General features: G+C 40.7%; 1 protein-coding gene across 9 annotated transcripts; it reads right to left on the bottom strand.

Annotated features, from left to right (window-relative positions):
• Positions 1-3331: 3331 nt before the first annotated feature.
• Positions 3332-24589, bottom strand: LOC139547904 (zinc finger and BTB domain-containing protein 44-like). 9 transcript variants are annotated; one of them, XM_071357077.1, is made up of 6 exons: positions 24541-24589; positions 16850-17921; positions 15934-16018; positions 15506-15657; positions 9538-9838; positions 3332-6965 (listed from the first exon to the last, which is right to left on the bottom strand). In XM_071357077.1, exons 2-6 carry the CDS (start codon positions 17883-17885, stop codon positions 6671-6673), a joined length of 1869 nt encoding a protein of 622 aa, XP_071213178.1. In that variant the 5' UTR covers positions 17886-17921; positions 24541-24589; the 3' UTR covers positions 3332-6670. The 9 variants fall into 9 exon arrangements, with proteins under 9 accessions (XP_071213178.1, XP_071213175.1, XP_071213173.1 ...); XM_071357074.1 differs by lacking the exon at positions 24541-24589 and adding an exon at positions 24164-24532; XM_071357072.1 differs by lacking the exon at positions 24541-24589 and adding an exon at positions 23624-24076.
• Between the last annotated feature and the right edge of the window lie 1351 nt (positions 24590-25940).

Below are 25940 nucleotides of genomic sequence, written 5' to 3'. Positions count from 1 at the left end.
ACAAACAATAGTACGCAAGTATAAACACCATGGGACAACACAGCCGTCATACCGCTCAGGAAGGAGATGCATTCTGTCTCCTAGAGATGAACGTACTGTGGTGTGAAAAGTGCAAATCAATCCCAGAACAACAGCAAAGGACCTTGTGTGAAGATGCTGGAGGAAACAGGTACAAAAGTATCTATATCCACAGTAAAACGAGTCCTATATCGACATAACCTGAAAGGCCGCTCAGCAAGGAAGAAGCCACTGCTCCAAAACCGCCATAAAAAAGCCAGACTACGGTTTGCAACTGCACATGGGGACAAAGATTGTACTTTTTGGAGAAATGTCCTCTGGACTGATGAAACAAAAATAGAACTGTTTGGCCATAATGACCATCGTTATGTTTGGAGGAAAAAGGGGGAGGCTTGCAAGCCGAAGAACACCATCCCAACCGTGAAGCACGGGGGTGGCAGCATCATGTTGTGGGGGTGCTTTGCCGCAGGAGGGACTGGTGCACTTCACAAAAAAGATAGCATAATGAGGATGGAAAATTATGTGGATATATTGAAGCAACATCTCAAGACATCAGTCAGGAAGTTAAAGCTGGGTAGCAAATGGGTCTTCCAAATGGACAATGACCCCAAGCATACTTCCAAAGTTGTGGCAAAATGGCTTAAGGACAACAAAGTCAAGGTATTGGAGTGGCCATCACAAAGCCCTGACCTCAATCCTATAGAAAATTTGAGCAGAACAGAAAAAGCATGTGCGAGCAAGGAGGCCTACAAATTTGACTCAGTTACACCAGCTCTGTCAGGAGGAATGGGACAAAATTCACCCAACTTACTGTGGGAAGCTTATGGAAGGCTACCCAAAATGTTTGACCCAAGTTAAACAATTTAAAGGCAATGCTACCAAATACTAATTGAGTGCATGTAAACTTCTGACCCACTGGGAATGTAGAGATGGAAGAAATAAAAGTTGAAATAAATCATTCTCTCTACTATTATGCTGACATTTCACATTCTTAAAATGAAGTGGTGATCCTAACTGACCTAAGAGGGAATTTTTACTAGGATTAAATGTCAGGAATTGTGGAAAACTGAGTTTAAATGTATTTGGCTAAGGTGTATGTAAACTTCCGACTTCAACTGTATATGAGGTTAGAGTTGAGACAGAACCAGAGAGAGTTGCATTGCTGAGTAGCTTGTGATTCTGAAATGGTATTAACAAAATGTTTCATTAAACAAGAAAGGCCCACAAAATAGTTTTATTTTATTGTAAGAAAACCCCAATGAGACAAGGGTTGATTTAGACATTTAAATTGAGAGAAGGTTGAAGTCGAGTCAAATCATTGTCTCACAACACATCATTCTGGGGTCACCCACATAGACGTCAGCAGGATTATCAAAAGGACAGAGGGAAAGTATTGTTGAGGGAAGCTTACAGAGATGATTAGCAGCCACATGCCACCAACAGGGTGGGTAACTAGTACAGACCACATCAGGCATCACGCCTTGGCTCCCCTTTCTACTATCCAAACACATTTGATAAAGCTGTCATTGTGGTCACCAAATCATTGAACCAGGGGGGTCAATGCAAGATTTAAATGTCTCTTTTGTATTTCAAAAGACAACTTTCATAAATAAGCCATTATAAATGCTTATAAATGTTTATTCATGACAGTTATTGTAAAGTGTTAACAATATCTGAACATCCTTATATGCAGCATTGTAGAGATTTGTAGAGATTTTAAAGGCTCTTTAAGTTTGCATCTGATACAATTATTAAAGTTATAGTCAAATGAATGGATTAGACATTGGGGAATTGATTGGAGATGCAAGACAGCTGTGTTCAACACTGTATGATGTTTTCCTGGCAACGCAGGTGTGGCTCTATCCCATCGAAGCCCCTCTGGGATTGCATGTCTACAGATAAGTCAAGAATGTAAACAAGTCATAAATGCATCTACAAACACATTCCTGGCTCTCCAGTAAAACTTTACAAGTAACGAAGTGACAGCCCAGTCTTACGTAACATTTTAATGAGGCCCACAGCAGGGGATAATACTATGGGTTTCACTAAGTAATTCACCTATATATTCCCACACTCCTGTGGGATTTTTTGCACAACAGGGTATGTGGATAAACCCATAGGCTAGTTTTTCCAGAACATTTTAATCCAGATCAAAATGATCTGTTGTTCATTATCTGAGTTCATTACCATTACATCATATCCAGAGCGACTTACAGTGAGTGCATCTATCTTAAGATAGCTAGGTAGGACAACCACACATCACAGTCATAGTAAGTACATTCATCTTAAGATAGCTAGGTAGGACAACCACACATCACAGTCATAGTAAGTACATTTATTCTCAATAAAGTAGCTATCAGCAGAGTCAGAGCTAGTAAGGAGGGGGGGGGGTCAAGTGCGAGTGTTAGTTCACGAAATACTTATTATTTTCCTCTTTTTTTTAAACAGGAGAAATATGTTTCTAATAAGGACATTATTTGTGATAAATGTTATATTGGATCTCCGATACAGAGTTTTCCTTTCCTTTAGTCTAAAAGGTTAAAAAAAGGCCTAACACTTAGAGCTAGTTTATGACTTTGAGCTTCACTGATGCTGGCCTAATTCCTCTATAAAATAAGACCAATTCGGAGTCGCAAACAAAGGGACACTGAATTATACGCAGGTGGTTGGGATCATCTCACGTGTATCATAAATCACCTTTAATAGTCCAGACCTCACTCTATGGGCTTTCACTACTTAAAGTAAACACACTTTCGACATAAGGTTATCTTTTGTATCTTTTTCCCACCACATTTTAATCAAAACTGTCTGTAATCTGGGACATGCACCAGTAATTAATTACAGAGATTTGGACTGAACTGTAGTGAGAAGTCTGGATCTGAGGGGCATGTAGTTATTTTACAACACATGCAAGACCCTATTTATTAAAGCAATGCATGTTTGTTTTTTTACTTTCATTTACTAACCACATAATGCATCTTAGAATTGAATGCCATGAAAAGTAAAATATTTACATGCCAATGTATGAATCAGAATAATCAATAATAAGTATATTTGATTAACTTAATCTGTAGCTTTTTCTTAGCAATAAACAGTGGTAAACATGATTATGAGTAGGAACCACAAACACCTTCATTAGGCAAGCGTTAAAGCAGAACTCTCTTTTTGAGCTTGGTGGGTTTTATTGTTTTGGCATATAGCTAAGAAAAATTATTTATAGACATGTGCTCCAGTCAGATGTTTGCATAAGTGATGCATACCAGATACGTTGTCCTTTCATCTCCTCAAAAATAAATCACTTGGCCAAGGGGGGTGGGAGTCGATGCAAGTTTTTATTTACATTTTAGTTGTTTTTTGGACTGTACAAAACACCCCTCTTCACAATATAATTGCAAACTAGGAAAAAACACAGATCAGAATTGGGAACATCCATTAACTGTATAGCAGTAGAAAGTGGTTTCATCAGTTTAGAACAGTTCATCTTGGAAATGATCTGGAAAAGTTGAACATTCAACACTTGCTTATGAAACCACAAACATTTTTGCTCTTGCACCATATGCAAATTGCATTACAGGGATGTTTAAAACTGTTAAATGAAAGTACAGATTAAATATCAAAGTCACAAAATACAACATATTTTTCAATCATCCAAACTAAGTTGGAAATTAATCTACAGTATAAAGAATATACAATATATATATATATATGTTTGTGTGTTTGCAGACAGTCAACAAAGTGAACATTAAAAGGCCCACACTCCTTAAACATGTATTAAACATGTATTTGATGTATTCACATTTAACAAGAATATCCAAAAGATGGCATACTCATAAAACAGCAATCGTAATACAAAAGTCACAAAAATATATAATGTATAACTAAGAGCTACCGTTTTGTCATATTTTCAACAAACAATATGAACCAGGAAATGTATATATCATGTACACATTGAAAAGGCATATATAGTCAATACATTTTTTAAACATTGCACATAAGAGAAGCTACATCTGGGGAACAAAGGAAAGACATGCTAATATCTGTAAAAACTTTAGTTGGAGAAAAATCAAGAACAAAACGCTGATACGTGCTGAGGTTTTAACACATCTCACCTCAACAAGGCCTTGTTGAACAGCAAACAGAAGAAAGAAAACACATGCTCTCAGATTCACAGGACTTTCAAATGAACGTGCATTTCACAATCCTAGGAGTAATTTAAAAATAATCTAATAAAAAATCAAGATGTACACTTCGTTCGTGATTTCACAGATTGAGTGGATTCTCACTTGTTTTTCTTCAGTTAATTTATCACATTTTAAGTACACAACAATACGAAAACCGTACATTCTTTTCTTTCATTATTCAGACACAAAATATAAACATAGAACCCAACAGCTTGTCCATTTATTGCACACAATAGGTTCACCAAAAATATTTGGGCACTTTAAGTTTCAACAAACAGCAGCATTTCTTTATGAAAAAGGTATATGAATACAAACAGAAACAAACACACGCAAAACACAAGCTAACTTAAGTGCTAAAATGCTCAAACGTGTGAAAAAATAAAATGACTACAGATTTTAAATTGTGCAGCTTGAAGCTATGCAAGGTCCTATATAAAGGCTATAGTTTCTCCATCGCACATGATACAGTGTCTATCGGAGTGAAAATTACATTTCCTGTGAACAATATTTCAATAGCATGGGGAAACCAAGCATGATTACCTCCTTACTTTATAATGTCAACAGCAACGATAGATTAAAATGGTAGACACGCCAACCCCCAAAGGGACTGGGAACATTTGGTCCAATAGGAGAGCTTGATTGTTACCCAGACATAGGGTGGTTAGGCTAAATGCCACATCTTTTAGGAAAGGTTGATTGGATGGCACGAGACAATCATAAGTCAAATCTCTGAGCACCCATTCTGATTATAAAACACACTTTACTTCTCTGAGCCCAAGATATGCACTCACTACTGTAAGTTGCTCTGGATAAGAGCATCTGCTAACATGACAAAACAAAAATAATAACAGATTCATCATGTTAAATATCACCAAATTCTTATTTTCCTAGTAATATTTTTTATGTTACCATCAGAGTTTGTAATCTATTTTGCATTTCATTGGAACGCAAAAGTCCTTTTTTGTAGGACTACCAAGATTAATGAATTGATAAGGACTACACTTAATGAACAAATAAATATCAGTAGCATTTAATCAATGGAGTATCACCACCTTATTATAAAGGCATGGTGATGTGCAACTGACTAGTGATGGCTCAATATAACAGGTGTCCAAGCTAGGGCAAGATGTCTGTTGAAAAGCAGTGACAAAGAAAATTTACCTGAAAATCTCAAGGTGAACCGAAAACACTATGAAGATGAAAATATCTATCGATCACACTTAAATGATACAAAGCCATGTCATGTTGGCCATGTTATTGAAGACCTCTCCTGGCTCCATATACACGGAATTACAAAACTCAACTCAAAGTAAAAGCAAGGCACCCAGCTATAAATTCCAATGTGCTGACCACTTGATTAGTACAATGTTAGTCCGAAGAATGTCACTCACATTCATGTCCAAAGTAAACCGTCTGTGTAAAGTTAGGTAGAAATATTCCTACCAACACATGCTCCACCAAATGCAACATGGTCTCATTGTATGTCAAAACAGTGACATTGAAGCATATTAGTTATAAGTCATTCTACCTCACTGACATTTTTTATTTTATTTAACCACTAATTATAGTGAGACTCATTTTTTTGTCACACAGCTGACATATTACAAATATGTCAGTATAGAGATGTCCATCACACAAGAACTGCTAGGTACAAGTATTTCTAATGAAATAGGTCCGACAAATTAACTACACTTTAACTTCACATTTGAACTTAGCCTAGCTCTTCCAGATATCGGAAAGCGCACCCGCTGCAGTGCGTCTCTCTTGATGAATTAACCATTGACTTCACATATGAAATGCTGCCATGCCTTTGTGACCCGACCTTTGAGAGTCAAAGCCACAGTAGATACCTAAATTATGAACAACACCCAATACAATTCAAGTGTAGTAGCTACAGTTCATTCATATTGCGCGTAAAGAAAGAGAATGAGAGCTCTATAATGCAATTTCAAGTTTTCAAATAATAGTTGTTGTTTTTAAGATTTAAATGTACTGTGTTCCTATTCACGAAGGAATACATACACACCTCTCACATAAATCACGACAAAATCCAACGTAGCATTCTATTATCAAATAATATTTAGTAACACTAACAGTTTGCCCGAAGCGACGGCACTCAAGAAGTAACACAGCATCTATCATATTTATCATATCTATCAGTTTACAATTGGCTCATTCATCCCCCTCCTCTCCCCTGTAACTATTCCCCAGGTCGTTGCTGCAAATGAGAACGTGTTCTCAGTCAACTTACCTGGTAAAATAACGGTAAAAAAAAAAATATATATATATGAACTATCATTATGCAAAAAACAATAATCCAATAAGTAAGGAAAGAAACTACTTGTCACTGTTAGCAAAGTTAAGACCTCTAATTCTAGTGGTGCTCGTTAAAGAAGGGCAATCTCAGGCACTTTCCAAAGTCAGGGCTTTGGATTGGAGGGGAAACGAGTGGGACAATTAGGAAGTGACAGTCACTCAATCGTAATGGAAGCCAGCTCTTTGATGTGGGCGTTCTCCTCCTCCGAGCTGTCCGGGGAGCTGTTACTGCCATTTGTCTTTGGCTCCTCTGACACGTTTTCGTCCTTCAAGGATAAAGGGTCCAGGGGGAAGGTGCTGCTCTCGCAATTCTGGGTGGAAGAGACCTGGGAGATGACCGGCATCTGGACAGACGAGTTGTTGCCTTCGAAGCCGTGCTCCACACGCTCGTACTGCCCCAGAGTCTCCTCCTCCTGCACTTGGCTCAGGTAGTCGGGCATGAGGAAATCACTGGGACCATGTGGAGACATAACAGACGATAGAAAGCTGTTGATGAAAGTATCTCTAAACCTCCTATATGAAGTAGACTACACAGTAAATATGGTTGAAGTTAAAGGCAAAATGAAAAACGTATGGAAATCGGTAAAATTTCTTGAAAAATAATACGGTGACAGATCTTTATGTGAGGGCTGTGTGAGGCCTGTGATCTGTTTTTTGAGAATCAAACTGGATCGCCAAAGAATTTTCCATACACTGTTATGATCTCAGGCATAGACATTATACTATAACATTTTAAAAAGTAAATGGCCCATTTGAGCCCTACCAACCTGTGAGGGCTTGAGTTTGATTAAGAAGTGGAAAAGTCTAGAATATATGAGCACATGTCTGCTTTATGTAGAAGTACGTTAAGTACTATGAGCTATACATTTTAATAAAACCCTTTAAACTGAGTGAAATTCCTATATGGAAAAGCTAAATTCATTCTGACAGAAATAGGTTATGTAATTTATCCAAATTGTTGCGAGACGCAAGGATTAAAAGCCCGTAGCACGTATAATTTGATACTGTATGTTTCCCAAAGGCAAGCAACTAAGATAACAGCATGGAATGGTTCAATTAAGAAAATGGACAACAAAATACACAATAGTAACTCATGTAATAGTCTATGCTACATTACCCTTGAGCTAAGACATACAGTGGGGAGAACAAGTATTTGATACACTGCCGATTTTGTAGGTTTTCCTACTTACAAAGCATGTAGAGGTCTGTCATTTTTTATCATAGGTACACTTCAACTGTGAGAGACGGAATCTAAAACAAAAATCCTGAATATCACATTGTATGATTTTTAAGTAATTAATTAGCATTTTATTGCATGACATAAGTATTTGATCACCTACCAACCAGTAAGAATTCCGGCTCTCACAGACCTGTTAGTTTTTCTTTAAGAAGCCCTCCTGTTCTCCACTCATTACCTGTATTAACTGCACCTGTTTGAACTTGTTACCTGTATAAAAGACACCTGTCCACACACTCAATCAAACAGACTCCAACCTCTCCACAATGGCCAAGACCAGAGAGCTGTGTAAGGACATCAGGGATAAAATTGTAGACCTGCACAAGGCTGGGATGGGCTACAGGACAATAGGCAAGCAGCTTGGTGAGAAGGCAACAACTGTTGGCGCAATTATTAGAAAATGGAAGAAGTTCAAGATGACGGTCAATCACCCTCGGTCTGGGGCTCCATGCAAGATCTCACCTCGTGGGGCATCAATGATCATGTGGAAGGTGAGGGATCAGCCCAGAACTACACGGCAGGACCTGGTCAATGACCTGAAGAGAGCTGGGACCACAGTCTCAAAGAAAACCATTAGTAACACACTACGCCGTCATGGATTAAAATCCTGCAGCGCACACAAGGTCCCCCTGCTCAAGCCAGCGCATGTCCAGGCCCGTCTGAAGTTTGCCAATGACCATCTGGATGATCCAGAGGAGGAATGGGAGAAGGTCATGTGGTCTGATGAGACAAAAATAGAGCTTTTTGGTCTAAACTCCACTCGCCGTGTTTGGAGGAAGAAGAAGGATGAGTACAACCCCAAGAACACCATCCCAACCGTGAAGCACGGAGGTGGAAACATCATTCTTTGGGGATGCTTTTCTGCAAAGGGGACAGGACGACTGCACCGTATTGAGGGGAGGATGGATGGGGCCATGTATCGTGAGATCTTGGCCAACAACCTCCTTCCCTCAGTAAGAGCATTGAAGATGGGTCGTGGCTGGGTCTTCCAGCATGACAACGACCCGAAACACACAGCCATGGCAACTAAGGAGTGGCTCCGTAAGAAGCATCTCAAGGTCCTGGAGTGGCCTAGCCAGTCTCCAGACCTGAACCCAATAGAACATTTTTGGAGGGAGCTGAAAGTCCGTATTGCCCAGCGACAGCCCCGAAACGTGAAGGATCTGGAGAAGGTCTGTATGGAGGAGTGGGCCAAAATCCCTGCTGCAGTGCGTGCAAACCTGGTCAAGAACTACAGGAAATGTATGATCTCTGTAATTGCAAACAAAGGTTTCTCTACTAAATATTAAGTTCTGCTTTTCTGATGTATCAAATACTTATGTCATGCAATAAAATGCTAATTAATTACTTAAAAATCATACAATCTGATTTTCAGGATTTTTGTTTTAGATTCCGTCTCTCACAGTTGAAGTGTACCTATGATAAAAATTACAGACCTCTACATGCTTTGTAAGTAGGAAAACCTGCAAAATCGGCAGTGTATCAAATACTTGTTCTCCCCACTGTATATATACTGCCGACTATATAGGGATTTTGAGGAAAGTGGCCAAAGACTGCTTTGAACCACATATTCAGCATGACTGATATGTGTTGTACTGTAAGGTTCACGGTATGCTCAGTTTGCAACAGTTAGTTGGGCCTGTTTAATGAACCAATTCTGAAAAGCTTGAAATAGTATATCTCCCTGAACATGGCCACTATGGGAGATTTATTTGTATTTTTTGCTTATTTCCCATGTTACATTAAGCTGATTAAATGAAGGGACGACACCCCAGGACTCCTCACCTGCTCTGGAAGTAGTTTGCTAGTTCAGATGCCTCATGGTTCAGACTCCGCAGGTGTACAATTAAATTGCCAGAGTTGGTAAACATGGCGCCACACGTTTTGCACTCGTAAATCCGGGGCTTGCGGATTATGTGGCGGGACACCCTCATGTGGTGCTTATATTCGCCGAAGGACGTGAATGTGGCACTACAAATCTGGCACCGGAAACAGCGTTTACCTTCGTGCTTCAGCCGGTGCATCTTTAGGGAGTAGGCCCGTGTGAACTTTTTCCCACAGCGATCACACTGGAAAGGCTTAATGCCTGTTGAAAAAGGGATGAAAAGAATGATGACTTGTGTCGCACATTAGAATCACTACAATAGATGAACTATGAATTCTGCATTAAGACGTTGATTCTTTAGAATTGTCAATGTTAAAACTATCACAAAACAAAAAAAGATGTCAGTGTTAAAAATGTATCACAAAAACGTTAAGTGTGAGTGTTAAAAATCGATGTGTAAAATGTGTCAGCGTAATAGCTACAGAAACAGGTAGTAATCATCATTGTATGACCTACAGTATAGTATGCATGCACACCAAAGAAACTGTGACAGAGGCATCCAGTCTCCAATGTCCCGCATGGTTCATTGACACACATGGGTCGCAACTAGGGATGCACGATATATCGGTGAACATATCGGAATCGGCCGATATTAGTTAAAAATGGCAACATTGGTATTGGCCTGATGTCTAGTTTAAACGCCGATGTGCAAAACCGATGTCAAAGCTGATGTGTATACCTATATAACGTAGGTACATGACATAATGACGCCACGTAAAATTTTGCGCAACACAGCATTCCTAACCTAGCCCACAGTGTATGCTGTGTGGATCGAGCAGTCAACAAGTTGAGCACTCGTTTGAAAGAGTAAGAACATTTCAGCGAGACAACTCAAAGGCGAAATCCATTAACGCCAAGATAATGCAATTCATTTCCCTTGACAATCAATTGTTCTCTGTCATGGGTGATGTTGGCTTTCGCGACTGGTCGAGCACCGGTACACACTACCAAGTGTGCTATCGGAGTTACACAGTAATAGCGTCACTGCTATTATCTTCATGACATACTATGGAACGCCGTTTGGGTCTTTGCGTGTCAAAAAAGATACACGTCAAATAACACTGTTTGACAAGAACACTATTTGACACATCAAGTAACACAGCTCCATTATAGAATGTCGTGTGTGATGAATTTGCACGTGCAAGCCGAGCGCCACCACTACTATCAGTAGCACAGTCAAAGCTCTACAAAAAAGTCAGCAAACAAGCAAACACTGGCCACGAACGATGTGTTTACAATACCTCGTTGGTAATAAAGCATTATTTGTTTGACCGCAACTTCTGGGGTAGCTAGCTAGCTTTAGCTTGGTACCTAGCTTGCACCAATACAACCAGCCTGAAAACAATGACCAGTAGAAAATGCAGTCATTTTCATTATTCTTAGCAATGACTTAGGAATCCTTGTGAGTAAGAATTAGCTAGGTTGCCACTTGTTGTTTGCCTATTGAAATTGAACTTCAGTTCATGAAAATAAATAGCTAGCTAGCAAGCTACTTAACCCTGTTGCCCAGAGCTAACGTTATAAGCAGCCAGCTAGCTTCATCTGGCTAGTGACGCTCGACCGGACCGGGTTATGTGTTGTGAAGCTAGCCACAATACGGATTAGGCACAATAGTGGAATTAGCGGTTTGCCTTCAAAATAAAAGTACCTCTTTGAAAGTGATGCAGAAGGTTACAATTGGTGGAATCATGCCATATTTAGACTAGATAATGTTAAACAAGGTTGGAATGTGAAGCAATGAAATGGGGTATCAGTCTACTCGGTGACACCCACAGAACACAACTGTGAAGAGTTTACTAAATATTAGCGTTGTAGCTTATCGCGGGATTGTGACTGTGTGAAATCACCTCACCAGTCAGCCTATTGTGTGTATTGACATTCATATTGCACTGTACAGCTTTACCTAAGGATTGGGGATCAATGAAACGTGGTATCAGTCTACTCAATACCAAAGATATTTTTTCCCGATGTCCTCCTCAGAGTTATCAGACTCCAAAACATCTAGGCAGTATTGTTTTTCCTCGGGAATAGTGTTCAAAAACATTAACTGGAGCAAACCCAGAAAAATGTGTTTGTGTGGAGGTGCTAACTAACGGAAAATAAACTATGAACCATCAAAATAAAGAGAATCGCACACTCCATATATAAACTCCCAGTAATTTGGAGTTGGTATTTACCAACGTTTCGGCATCACTGTGCCTTCTTCAGGGTAATGTCATCAATGCTCGAACCAGGTTATGTAGACAAACAGTGCAATTAGTGCAACCAATGACAAAAAAACAATAGTTTATGGCATATTAAATATATTAGGCTATTGTTATCATATAGAAACAATTAAATATTGTACATAATATTAGCATTAACATACATTATTGTTTAATTCAATTTCACTTATTGTTTCGTATTTCATTTCATATTTGTTACATGTAATCTTTTGGTTCAACCTTAATGCATAATAAGCATCAACAGTGGGAACATATTAGGTGTATGCTAATAAGCTGTAGAAAGAATATATACATTTTTAAGACTTGTTCATAACAGAAAGAATAGTTCATAAGGGCCTGAGATCAAAGTCAATATTCAGACCACTAGCGGTCAATGTTTTTAGATAGGATATCCAGTAAGCCTCCCTTTGTAGTAGTAGGATCTCGATGTTACCTCCTCTCCTTGGTAGAGCAACATGCTCAATGCCTGTGTACTTGAGGGAGGAGATGGGATGGTTAGCTTCAACAAAGTGAGCTGCTACTGGATAGTCAGTGTTCTTACACCTGATTGAGCTGCGGTGTTCAGTTATGCGTTGTTTTAATGGTCTTTTCGTTTGTCCTACGTAGGCTTTTCCACATGAACAGGTGATGAGATAGATTACTCCCTTGGTCTTGAATGAGATGATACCCTTAACAGGGATTTTTCAACCTGTGTGTGGGTGTCTGAAGAAGGATGTTTTTATAGTGCTATTGCACTGTGCGCATGAGCCACATTTGTAGTACCATTTGGAATAGGTGTCAAGAGTGTCTGAGTGGGCTCAGGGGGCAGGTCGGATACAGATAGATTGACAATAAATGTGGCTCAATTCACAGTTGTTTCAGAGTCCAGCAATAAGAGCTACGACGCTAATGTTCTCTGGGTGTAGACTGATACCCCATGTCATTGATCCACAATCCATAGGTAAGGCTTTACAGGTAAATAAATATGCCCCCAGTGCAATTCTAAAGTATAAAACATCCAGTGTGATTTCAACAGATTTTTGTCAAATTAACTAATTATTGTCTTTTGCTGATTTTATATGATTGATTTTACAACATTCCAACCTCGTTTAGCATGATCTATTCAATTATGGCATAATTCTACTACTTATATTAATTTGCATCACTGTCAATTACATACTTTTATTTTGAAGGCTAACCGCAAAGTCCACTATTGTGGCTAATCCTTATTGTGGCTAGCTTCACATAGATGGGTATGACAACCACTAATCAAATAAGAACTGTCTTATAAATTAGGGTTATTTTAGATTTTAGATGACACCTAGCTATATAGTTACCTAGCTAACTATAGAAACTATCTGTTTCTGTACAGCACTTCGAGATATTAGCTGATGTACGAAGGGCTATATAAAATAAACTTGATTTGATAGCTACTGAAACAGATTGTCGTTTTGCTATGTTTTTGGGGAAGAACATAGTTTGCATCCATGAGCTAGCTAGCTTTTTTTATGACCAGCACTGTAGGTACGCGAGACAACTTTACCAGCATCATAGCATATGTATCATTGTGACATATGAAATACGAGTGATAGTGTAATCAATGTGTAATAACTACGTAAAAAAATGTATGAGCGCTTTAAATTATTATGTGACGTGCAGTCATATTCAGGTCCTGATTGGTCAACAAGCTTACAAATAGTGTTATTTGTATCTTTTTTGACACGCAAAGAACCAAACGGCGTTCCATAGAAATCCTGGTTGAGAATGAAACGACTGAACAAATGAACAACGAAACAGCACAGCAAGTAAGTGAAAGAAATAGGTTTTGATTATGTTTAACTGGTAATGGGGACATACGTAAATGCCAACAAAATAACTTTTTGGTCAGTGTGGTGTGTTTGTGTGTGTGTGTGTGTGTGTGTGTGTGTGTGTGTGTGTGTGTGTGTGTGTGTGTGTGTGTGTGTGTAACCTTTATTTATCTAGGCAAGTCAGTTAAGAACAAATTCTTAATTACAATGACGGCCTACCCCGGCCAAACTCGGACGACGCTGGGCGAACTGTGCGCCGCCCTATGGGACTCCCAATCACGGCCAGAAGTGATACAGCTTGGATTCGAACCAGGGACTGTAGTGACGCTTCTTGCACTGAGATGCAGTGCCTTAGACCGCTGCGTCCATGTGTGTGTTTTAAATATTTAACTGTACTAGAATGCTTAAAAGGCCGCTAAAGTTTTTTATATCGGTATCGGGTTTTTTGGAAAGGAAAATATCGGTATCGGCAAAAAATGTCATATCGGTGCATTACTAGTCGCAACAAGCATTTCTGAGCCGATCGGACCAGGGGAACAATATGAAGGGCAAAAAGGGCTTCTGTTGATTCAGTTATTTATGGCCCTCATAAACGTGCCACGACTTCAAGATTAAGACTGACTTTTTTCAATGAGAAATGTAAAAATACATTGACAGCTCTATGATAACTTCCAATGAAGCTCCTTTAGCAGAGCCAGAGTAAGTTAATTTAAGCAGACGTGAACTGCATTACTTTTAACTGCATACAATACAACACTATGGGTCGAGCTTAAATGACCCTGAAGAAAAAGACTTGAGCCCCACGAAGTCTTTTCAACCAGATAGTCAGCGCTACTCTATGGTATACTTGACTGGCCAGTTCAGAATAATAATAATACCACACAGGAGCTACGGTAGTGAAAAACCTCTGGACACAGCTGCAACCCCCCTCCCCTCTTGTTTTGATGGATTACTCCATTATACCAATTTCATAATTGGGTCTTGTGGATGTGTGTATTGACAGGGGGGTAGAACCCCAATGAATACAATGGTGGTCTTCTTGATGAATGTGAGCAGTGTGTCTGAAGTTTGGAGTACCAAAGACCATTATATGTTGGGACACAATGTGGAGTCATTGCCTGCAGCCTATAGTTAGTTACCTTCCACATGCTGTAACCGTACATGGCTACACAAATGGGACTGTCCACATGCAAGCCTTATTACTTTTGGACAACTACCAACTGGCTTTATAGACAACTTAAAAGTAGGCATTCTCTATCACTGAGAACATCATGCTTCAAGCTTATAGCAGATATTAATGGGACATTACACTCCAAAATCAAACTTGTTGTATCAAGGGCTGGAAAAGGTGAAACAGCAACACACAATCTCATTGAACTTAGCACTGCTTGTTTGTGATGGTTAAGAGTCAAGTTGAGATTTGTGTCGATATTTGGTTGCCATAATGTCCTGTTGTAATGTTCCACTGTCATCAAGCACGAGTTTGGGTATGTGTGCACTTGATGAGTGTGTTTTTCCGATGTCAGCCGAGGCGGGAGACACTAAGCCCCAAGTGTTTCCAAAATCAATGTTCCCTGGAATGCCCTTCATCCTTCTCCACAGTGTGCCAAGAGTCAAACCATTAACGAGCCATTCATACCATTAATCTCCGGCTCCTATCATCGGGTGGATAGAGGACGCATGGAACTACTGTAGAGGGCAATGTAAATACAGTACAAGTCACATGAGCTACTTTCCAGATGGGTACCTACGACATAAACAGATACGACATAACAGATACCTGCTAGAGGTCGCAGCGCAGTAGTTCGTCTATACAGCCCTGTTAAACTGCATAGTGGATGTGTGGAAATACCTACCAGAGTGGATGAGCATATGTTGCTTCAAGTTCTGTATGCGGGTGAATCGGACGCCACACGTGGGGCACTGGAAAGGTCTGTCAGGCCCGTTAGTGCCAGGGCGGGTTGAAGGGCTTATGTACAAGTGGTAAGGGTACTGGAGGCTTTCTAATCTGAAAAACAAGAAAGAGGATGTGGTGCTTCAGTGAGGTAGACACAAATGTGGTAGACCTTGGGGTGTCAGATCAAAACCTTCCTTTAGCTTCATCATAATAACATCAAGACCTCAAGGTTTCCATACCAGTTGGAAGGCAAAATGGAACATCTTACATAAATGCAAGATTAGCTTGAACAGAATGAATGGAGTTCCCAAATGAATGGAGTTCAGTGATCATGATGTTTCCACTTACATTTAAAAAATATAAGTCTTCAACCAATCATATTGTTACCTTTCATCATCCTCAGCATGGCCTCCAGCATTGGATGTACTTTGCATTGAGGGCAACCCTTCTGTGACTCCCTCATCTATCGAACCTATGCCAAAACAAAGAAGAAATATAATTTTCACCAGTTACTAGCTCTTTCTCCGTCTGATTTCCATAAGACATGGTTCGGGATAGAACCCATACACAGATCCAGTGCAAAGACTGAATAGCTTTAAAGTGGCAATCCGCAGTTGAAACAATAAAGCGTCCTCCCCGCCACTGTTTGGGAAAACAGCTGAGGAATGGGGCCGGAGAAACATAGCCACTCAAATTCATAGACAGAGCTATCGATGCAAGGATAGCTCTGTCACCATCCATGACATCAAAATTATAGTTTTAAACATGTTTTAAGGCTATACAGTGTTTGTTTATATTTAGACCTACTTTGTTACTTTGAGTAAAACAAGATTATATTTCAGGTTCTGATGGGGTACGACAGTTGAACAAATTTCATGAGGCAATTATAGGTTTTATTCTTCAAGAATCAATGGGTAGGCGTAAATATCATTAATTTATAAGCAAAAAAAGAATGTAGCAACTGCAGATTAGCCCTTTACATTTAGAGGGAAATTACACTCCCAAAAAGTGTAAAGAGAAAAAAAGTTGGTGATCTTGTATTGAGATAAGTCCACATCCTAGGTCATCCGTTTTGTAGACCCAGCTACATGACGCAATCCAAAATTAACGGAAAAGATATGCACACCAGATTCTGTGCTTAGGCCTGGCTCTTCCATTATTTTGGGGTCGAGGCATATAGCTATATCTACACAACCGTTGGCATGTGTTGCAGACTCAGCTTGACACAAGACTACTGTTGAGGTCTGAAAACATCTGACAGACTGACTTTGGAGTGTTTTGTCCACTCACGTGACACCCATACCTATGGAGGAGGACTGCGGACTGATGAGGAGGTCCTCCTGGACCTGTTCGCTGCAGGGCACTGTCTGCTGGTCGCTCAGAGAACTCTGGGAAGCGCTGACGGGCTGCGACAATGTCTCCTGGACCTCCTCGTCACTCAGCCTCTCCACCTTCACACGCACGTCCTCCTCGGGACCCGCCAGCGACAGTGGCGCCTTAATGGAGCTTTCACAGGCCAGGAAGTCACTCAGCCGGCGGCTCACCTCCGAGGGCCCTGCCTGGTCCAGACGGCGTGGGCTCTCGGGAAGCTTGGGCTGCTTATCCGGGTGAAACCTCCGGTCGATACCGAAGGGGAAGGTCCACGGGAAGGCCAGGGAAGAGTCCACGGGCTGGGTGGCGGTCTCTGAGAAGGAGGAGGGCGATGGGTTGGGCATCTGCGGCGAGGTGATCTGTGAGGTGCATTTGAGTGGGCTCTCTGGGGACATCATGATAAAGCTCTTACGTTTGCGGCGCGACTCGCGACACACAGGGATGTTCCTCTCCATCACGCTGCAGTCAGACGATACAGGTGACAGGCTGCTGTCCAATGGGGTCAAGGCGCAGTGGGAGGAAGCACTCTCGCCGAGAGCCGACTCCTGCGGTTTCTCCTGCCCCATATTCCCGGCGCTCCAGAGGATGCTGGACTTCATGAATTCTGAGCATATGCTCGCCACAGCGAACATCTGCATGTAACTGGCGGCGGCTAAAACGTCGATGATGTTCTCCGTGCTGATGGAAAGGGTGGAGGTGTAGGCGTACTCCAGCAGAGGGGTGAAGCCGCTCACCGTGACGTGGTGCAAGTCCAACACAAACTTGTCCTCCTCCTCAGGCCTGCCCACCAGTTTGGAGCGGAAGAACTCGCTGCAGCAGGCCAGCACCACCTTGTGCGCCAGAAACAACTTGTCCTGCACCCGGATGGTGACATCGCAGAGGTGGCCCTCGTTGCGCAGGGCGTTTAGCTTTTCCAGCATCTCCTGACTGTGCGTGGGGGAACTGTGTGTAAAGGTTTTGACCCCCATCTTTGTCTTAGTGTACTTGCTCTGGAGGGCGTTCACCTACAGGAAGAATGGAAAATTAGCCTACAAATGTTGGCCTACATTGGGCCTTTGCTATAAAGTCAATGTAATGTTTGTAATTCATTATCCTTATGGATGTTAAACAGTGACTATACTAAAATAAAAAATAAAAACCTGAATATAAATCCAGTGATGGTACTGAAAAAAACTGTTACCGTGTAGTAAACCTACACTGTCAGATGATAGGATTAGAGGAGCTCAGTTCAGCCTAAGTAACCACACAGACAGACAACTTAAACAAAGTGTTAACAGACAACAGTCAGTATTGTCTGGGGTGACTTTCATTTGGCCTCACAAGATGGACTTAACAGAGTGGCAAAAGAAATGCACAAACAAAAACAGCGATGAAGGAGTGCAGATCCAAGAGATACATCCCTCTTGACATTTGGAAACTGAAACTCACCACTGAAACTCAGATTGATTTCAGGTCTGTCAACCTCAAGTTGCATCCAAAAAAATGGAATATACAAATGTGCTACTAGCATAAACTAATGTGGATATTCAAAGCCAGAGACCGTGTATTTACAGCTCTTGCAATGTTTTAGAGAGAAGATAAACAAATCCCTAAACAAACTTAACCTAACACCAAACAATCTGCATTTTTCATTGTTGATGGTTGAGGGCAACTGAAGTGCTGATTACATTATTCTACACTCCAACGAAAACCTAAAGCCAAAAATGTTCTAACAAATAATGTCATTGTGTAAAAGAATATAATTTTAACCTAAAAGGTCCAGTTTGGTTTCATCCAAGAAATGACTAGGAAAGAGAGCAGGCAGCGAGGGAGGTGGTGAAAGGGTGGAGGGAGGTAGAGAGCTGTAGACAAGGTGGAGGATAAAATGGCAAGTTATGTAACAATAATAAAATCAAATGCATCATGGTGAAAGACAAGTCCACTACAGCAGGTATTCCCAACCTGGGCAATGCCGTCGGGGGTACGCCAAAGAAAAATGTGATTCACATTTTATAATTTTTTTTAAGAAACAAATTAACATTTCAAAAATCGGAAGAAAATATATTCACATTTTCAAACAGTACATTTATATTTTCCAACCGGGCTATACATTTGTGTGAGGTTTTTTTCTCACCTGAGTAGCCTCGTTTCACTGCCAAAAAAATCTAATTAAACCATCTAGTGTTCGGCGAAATAACAACACAATGTCAAATACAGGTAGCCTAGTCAAATAATTAACATCCAATCACATTAACCGTTACTCTCGCGGGAAACCTTCCCTCTTGCGCAGACATTTAGAAACGAAACATGACAATTTGAAAAATAAGCCACGGGAGATTTTTGAGCGAGAATAAAGACGACTTTCGAGTAGTAAGACATGTATAAAAGCAGCAGATACCATTAATAAGAAGGGGCTAGAAGCGTCTTATATGGTGAGCTACCGAGTGGCTAGGACAGGCAAGCCCCATACTATTGTGGAGGAGTTAATTCTTCCTGCTGCCGCGGATATGGCTGGGACAATGCTGGGGGAAAAGGGCAAGAACACTATACAGACAATGTCTTTATCAAACAACACTGTTTCACGACGCATCAGTGACATGGCAGGAGATGTTTTGAAACAATTACTGCTTCGCATACAAGCCAGTGAATTCTATGCTTTACAGCTGGATGAGTCAACAGACATGGCGGGCCTGGCACAGGTCCTGGTATATGTCCATTACGTTTATGGGGGGTCAATTAAGGAAGACATCCTCTTCTGCAAACCACTGGAAACCAGGACAACCTGAGAGGATATTTTTAAAGTACTGGACAGCTTTGTGACGTCAAATGGACTTTGGTGGTCAAGATGTGTTGGTATCTGTACTTATGGCGCAAAAGCCATGACAGGGAGACATAGTGGAGTGGTAACGCGCTTGCAAGCAGTTGCTCCCGACGCCACTTGGGTACACTGCAGCATCCACCAAGAGGCTCTTGCTGCCAAGGGAATGCCTGACAGTTTGAAAGATGTTGTGGACACGACAGTAAAAATGGTTAACTTCTTAAAGCAAGGCCCCTGAACTCTCGGGTATTTTCTGCACTATGCAATATGGGCAGCGACCGTGTAAGGCTTTTACAACATACAGAAGTGCGCTGGTTATCAAGGGGCAAAGTATTGACACTTTTTAAAAATTGAGAGACGAGCTTAAAGTTTTCTTGACTGACCATCATTTTTACGTCTGACCATGGTGACGAGTTTCTAACACGACTGGCCTATATGGGTGATGTTTTTTCTCGCCTGAATGATCTGAATCTAGGATTATAGGGACTCTTCGCAACTATATTCAATGTGCGGGACAAAATTGAGGCTATGATTAAGAAGTGGGAGCTCTTTTCTGTCTGCATTAACAAGGACAACACACAGGTATTTCCATCATTGTATGATTTTTTGTGTGCAAATGAACTCAAGTTTACGGACAATGTCAAATGTGATATAGCGAAGCACCTGAGTGAGCTGGGTGCGCAATTACGCATGTACCTTCTTGACACGGATGACACAGACGACTGGATTCATTATCCCTTTCATGCCCTGCCTCCAGTTCACTTACCGATATCTGAACAAGAGAGCCTCATCGAAATTGCAACAAGTGGTTCTGTGAAAATTGAATTTAATCAGAAGCCACTGCCAGATTTCTAGATAGGGCGGCGATCAGAGTTTCTTGCCTTGGCAAATCGCACTGTTAAGACACTGATACCCTTTGCTACCACGTACCTATGTTTCATGACGTTGGCCTGAAGTGGGGAGGTTTATGACCCCCATAAATACCTTTCCCCTTTTTCCTCTCTCTACTCTACCGATGTGACTATTGAAAATCCCTTTGTTCAGAGAGTCTGGTGACATCAAAAGATGAGAAACGGAACCATATTTCGGTAATCCAACCAGTTGAAAATATGCGTTGGGACTTAATGAATATGATGTCAGTTCAGTTGGCGTCTAAGACATGATTACTGATGATAGGACGACATAAACTGTATCTTGGAAAATCTACACATTCCAGTTATCAGATTCACATGGAATTGTTGTGCAATTTAAATGTTTAAATATTTAACTATTTGTGAAAAGATTAAATGTAATTTTTAGCTTCTTAATGAGAGAACGGTTTGTCAGAAGAACACCACTGTGTTCACTCAGAGACCCCGCCCAAGTGAACAGACATGGGTTGTAAACTATTAAACACAGCCTTCTCTCCCAATCCTATATAAGCCCCTTGACGAAAATGTAACTTTCTGTTCCGAGGACTTTAGGGCGACGGTCCTACGTTAAAAGGGCTCAGATAATAACCTAACGAAATCAGCATCGAATTTCAACGTGAAGATGACGGTCAACACGCCGAAAGGATGAATTTCGACTTTACCAGCCAGAATATAGCATGAGGTTAAAAGTATGGCAACTTGGTATGAACTCTGAACTCTTATTCACTCCACAAGTGATACCTGATTAGCTCCTAGCAGTTGAGTTAGCAGCAGTCGCTGTAAACGTGGGCTAGGAAAGGACGGACGACGTGTCCATTCTACCACACTCCAGTTCACCACTAGACAGTCTTCAGAGGACCAGAGATCCATGCTGGACAACCCGGCCTCTCATCTACAACCAACCGATCGAAGCGCAGCTCAGAGTACATATTTATTGTATTTTCCTTTTCCAAAAGGGCAGTAATTTAGAATGCATAAGATACTGTATTTACGATAGCATAGCTTCTCCCTTTGTTCCTCAGTCTTCCCGCTCTTTCACTCAAACCCCCCCCCCCTTTATGTAACCAGCCGCTGTATCGGCTCCGTTCACCAGGTCCATCAATGTATGATTCATTCTGTGTATATGTAATTCTGTAATTTTGTGTGATTAGTTAGGTATTTAGTAAATAAATAAACCAAATTTTGTATTGCTGATTCAACTTGTTAGCCAGGGTTTGTGAAGATAACCAAGAATTTACAACTTTCAGATGAGACTAAATAAAGTGACGATTAAATATTGAATGCTATTGAGGTAAAAGACTACCAGGTCTTTAAGAGTTTATTCGGAGGATAACAGCTCTATAAACATTATTTCGTGGTCCCCCGACTTTATAGTTAATTACATTAACCTGATTAGCTTAATCAGGTAATATTCATTACAGAGAAATTATTTTATAGAATAGCACGTCATATCACTTAATCCGGCATAGCCAAAGACACGACATATGTGAGAGTGGATTCTCGGCCCTCACTAGCATGAAAACTAAATAGAAGCACAGACTGTGTGTGGAAAATGATTTAAGACAGACTCTCCAATACAACATTGCAGAGTTATGTGCATCCTTTCAAGCACACCCTTCTCATTAACCTGTGGTGAGTTATTCACAATTTTTGATGAAGAAATAACATGTATATGTAAAATGGCTAAATAAAGAGCAAAATTATTGATTATTAGTATATTATTATTTGTGCCCTGGTCCTATGAGCTCTTTGTCACTTCCCAGGAGCCGGGTTGTGACAAACTCACACCCATTCTTATGTTTAATAAATGTATTGTACAGTGTGTGTGTGTGTGGCAGGCTTACAATGATGGCCAAAAAATAAAATTTGAGAGTGCGCTGACCCTGGTGCTAGAGGGGGTACGCAGCTGGAGGTTGAATGTTTGAAGGGGTACGAGACTATAAAACGTTTGGGAACCACTGCACTACAGGATGCAGTGCAGCTGCCCGTCTCCCTCCCTCTCTCAGACATGTGGCTGCTCTGAGGCATGAGATTTTCCATCAAACAAAACTCTCTCCTGAAGGGGCTCTCTTTGGGAGAGCTTGCTGCCCTCACTAAGAAAAAAAAGGAGGAAGAAATACTCCCAGGCTGTTGGCCCAATAAAGGCATCGCAAATTAGGCTTGCACCACTGATTTTAGCTGCAGTGGAGGAGAGGAGTGTGGGTTGTTGTCTACCTTTCAAAATCATATTCTCTCGGTTCTAAGTTTGGGCTAACCTAATTCAAAACCCGACTAACATTGACAGGTTTGAACTTTCAACAACTAGCCTAACGTTTTTCCAGGTGAAGGGTCCATAAATAGGCCAACATAATGCACTGTTGAAACAGAACAAAATCGAAGTTTCAAGCTAAACAAACATTGACGAGTAGCTAGGCCTAGTAACCTGCATTAAGAAATACATTTTTAGAAGGTTATTCCTACTTGAACTGTCTCCACTAACTTTCTTGAGATTTCATCACACTGACGAAAGTAGCTAACAACGTTGTTAGCTGCTGCAATGAACTTCTTAGTTCTTACAAATCAAATCAGATTTAAGTGCAACATCAAATATTTAGCTAACAGAGGTCGTCCAAAATTGGGACAGGCATAATGTTTACAGGCAAAGGGGGCGGGGACTCAACTGAACCCAGTATTTTCGCATGTAAACATTAACAGTGCTTTGCATGCTGCACGTAACACGTTGCGAGCTAGCTAGTTGGCTAGCGAACAAGCTAGTTAGCTAACAAAGAAAGCTATGTAAAGTCAAAACAAAGAGCAACTGTAGTTAGTTGCCTATAAACATTTACAAAGGCTTCGACAAGCAACCAGGTAGTTAAGTGAACTAGCTAACGTTAGCTAGATAACGCAACGTTAATGAAAACGTTTCACTTGACCGGCTAGCAAACTAACGTTACACATACACCAATCTTCAACACTTAACGTTAGCTAACTACCAGTTTTCAGAGATCGAGTTACTAACCATGCAAAGAAATATACCTTCAGTAGATAGAACAGTGTATGATTCGGTCTGTTGTTCGACTTGATCGGCCTCGGGTTGTGGAGTCAAATGAGGCCGATGTAAACAGACCACAGCTGTGCGTGCAACAGCACAAAGCAGCCTAGCTTGCAAGCAGGCTGTTATCGGTGCCTATTTAGCCCGTTCTTTGGAATTCCTTGTGTTTGGGAAACATTCGTTGGCCAAACACAGATAAATTTGAGATTTTCATTAATACTTGGAGCGGTCGATTGCTCAAGTTGTTTTTAAAAGGTTTACAAAACGTAAATGTTTGTACCGTTTCGTTGAGGTTCTTTAGCTAGCCTCCCTGTGCTAATCCTTTTTGCACTTTGTGTCCCATAATGCAACGCGCATTAGGCAATGTCTGATTTGGTAAAGATCATGTCTGACGGATAACAATTTTTTTATTTTACTAGTCAAGTCAGTTAAGAACAAATTCTTATTTACAATGGCAGCCTATGAGGGTTACCTGCCTTGTTCAGGGGCAGAACGACAGATTTTTACCTTGTCAGCTCGGGGATTCTTCAGGTTACTGGCCCAACGCTCTAACCACTAGGCTACATACCTGCCGTCCCTCTAAAGCAATTAATGCAGCTAAATATGCTTGTTGTAATCACGGGGTAGAAAATTGTCAGGTTCTTTTCGAGCAGGTTTGAGCAGACAGTACAGACCAAACCGGCAATTTTACAACATAATGCAAGGTCCAATTTTAGTTCTCATTTCAGTTACAGTGGCCTTTCTATGGCTTAGGAGCACGTTTGAAACCAATACAAGTAAAACATTTAAACGATAACCAAAAAAGGGGACTCAGGAGGTGATGCAGCTTGGAAGGCAGGTGTCCATTTTCTGTAAAAAAATAAATAAATAAAAGTTCATCTCACAAGCCTCAGTAGCCATGTCTCTGGACTGCACCACTTCCTGTGTGCTGCCTCCTGGAAGCCAAAAACAAAATAAAAGGGGTTTAAATACACAATTTAGATCACATGATTAGTTAACTATCCAATGGGAGCTCTCATTGGTTTGTTTTAACCACTTTCACCCAATGCCTGTGCTTTTGTGGCGCTGGCTCAGGATTAGTGCTCTCACTTCTGCACAACATGGATCGTTCCCATATTAGGCCTACACCTCTCTATCTGACTAGTTACGTTGGTGGCTGCGGTGGGATGGCCATATTGGAGCTTGGCTATTAGCATTTGGAGTTTGGTGTGAATGCGAGAACACTCAGAGTGAGGGCAATGGTGTAAGTACTACTGAATTACTTTTCATCATTACTACACAATTTCTACACAAAACCTAATGGTTTTACTACTTGATTGCTATTAAGATGTGTAGTAAACCAGTAGTGATTTATGTACTAATGAGTGATATATTGGGACGTTTCACTACTGGTGAACACTACATATTTCGTACTCAAATCACAAAATAATTATTCCTTAATGACTACTGTGGAACCACTGAGGGGATCTACTACTTAAAACACACACATTCCTATACATGTTCTATTGAGTCACTACACAATGCTTACACATTACTGCTGAATGCCTACTCAATCCCGATTGAATTAATACTGCTATCAATGTGTGTAGTGACGTGTTAACTGCTGATCACTGAGTTGCTTCTGATCCTTTTTAATTTTCTACATAAACCCTTTTGAGAACTGACACATTTACTGTTTTCCTATTCAAAATGCACATCTTATTTCACTACTGTGTCACTACAAGACTAGTGCACATGTTATTTCCTCAAGTTTCTAACTGTAGTTATATAATCAAACAATAAATAATAAGATTTTATAAACTTAATTGCATTTTTTTATATTTAATCAAATTAATTACATATAAAATTACATATTTATGATCAGGAATCAAAGTGCAGACCGTGTGAAGTAACGATGTTTATTGTAACAACAGGGGCAGGCAAATGACAGGTCAAGGCAGGTAGGCTCAGGGTCTGGGACAGGCAGAGTTCAGTAATCCAGAGGGGGAGCAAAGGTACAGGACAGCAGGCAGGATCTGGGACGGGCAGAGTGGTCAGGTGGGTGGGTACAAGTGCAGTACAGGCAAGGGTCAAAAACCAGGAGGATGAGAAAAAGAGAGGCAGGGAAAAAGACAGGAGCTGACAGGACGAACGCTGGTAAGCTTGACAAACAAGACGAAGTGGCAAAAGAAAACAGAAAACACAGGTATAAGTACACAGGATAATGGGGAAGATGGGCGACACCTGGAGGGCGGTGGAGACAAGCACAAAGACTGGTGAAAGATCAGGGCGTGACAATTTATAC

Source organism: Salvelinus alpinus, chromosome 21, assembly GCF_045679555.1.
Source record: "Salvelinus alpinus chromosome 21, SLU_Salpinus.1, whole genome shotgun sequence".
Classification (NCBI taxonomy): Eukaryota; Metazoa; Chordata; class Actinopteri; order Salmoniformes; family Salmonidae; genus Salvelinus; species Salvelinus alpinus.
The sequence above is the reverse complement of the archived record's forward strand: the minus strand, read 5'-3'. Positions and strand labels throughout refer to the sequence as shown.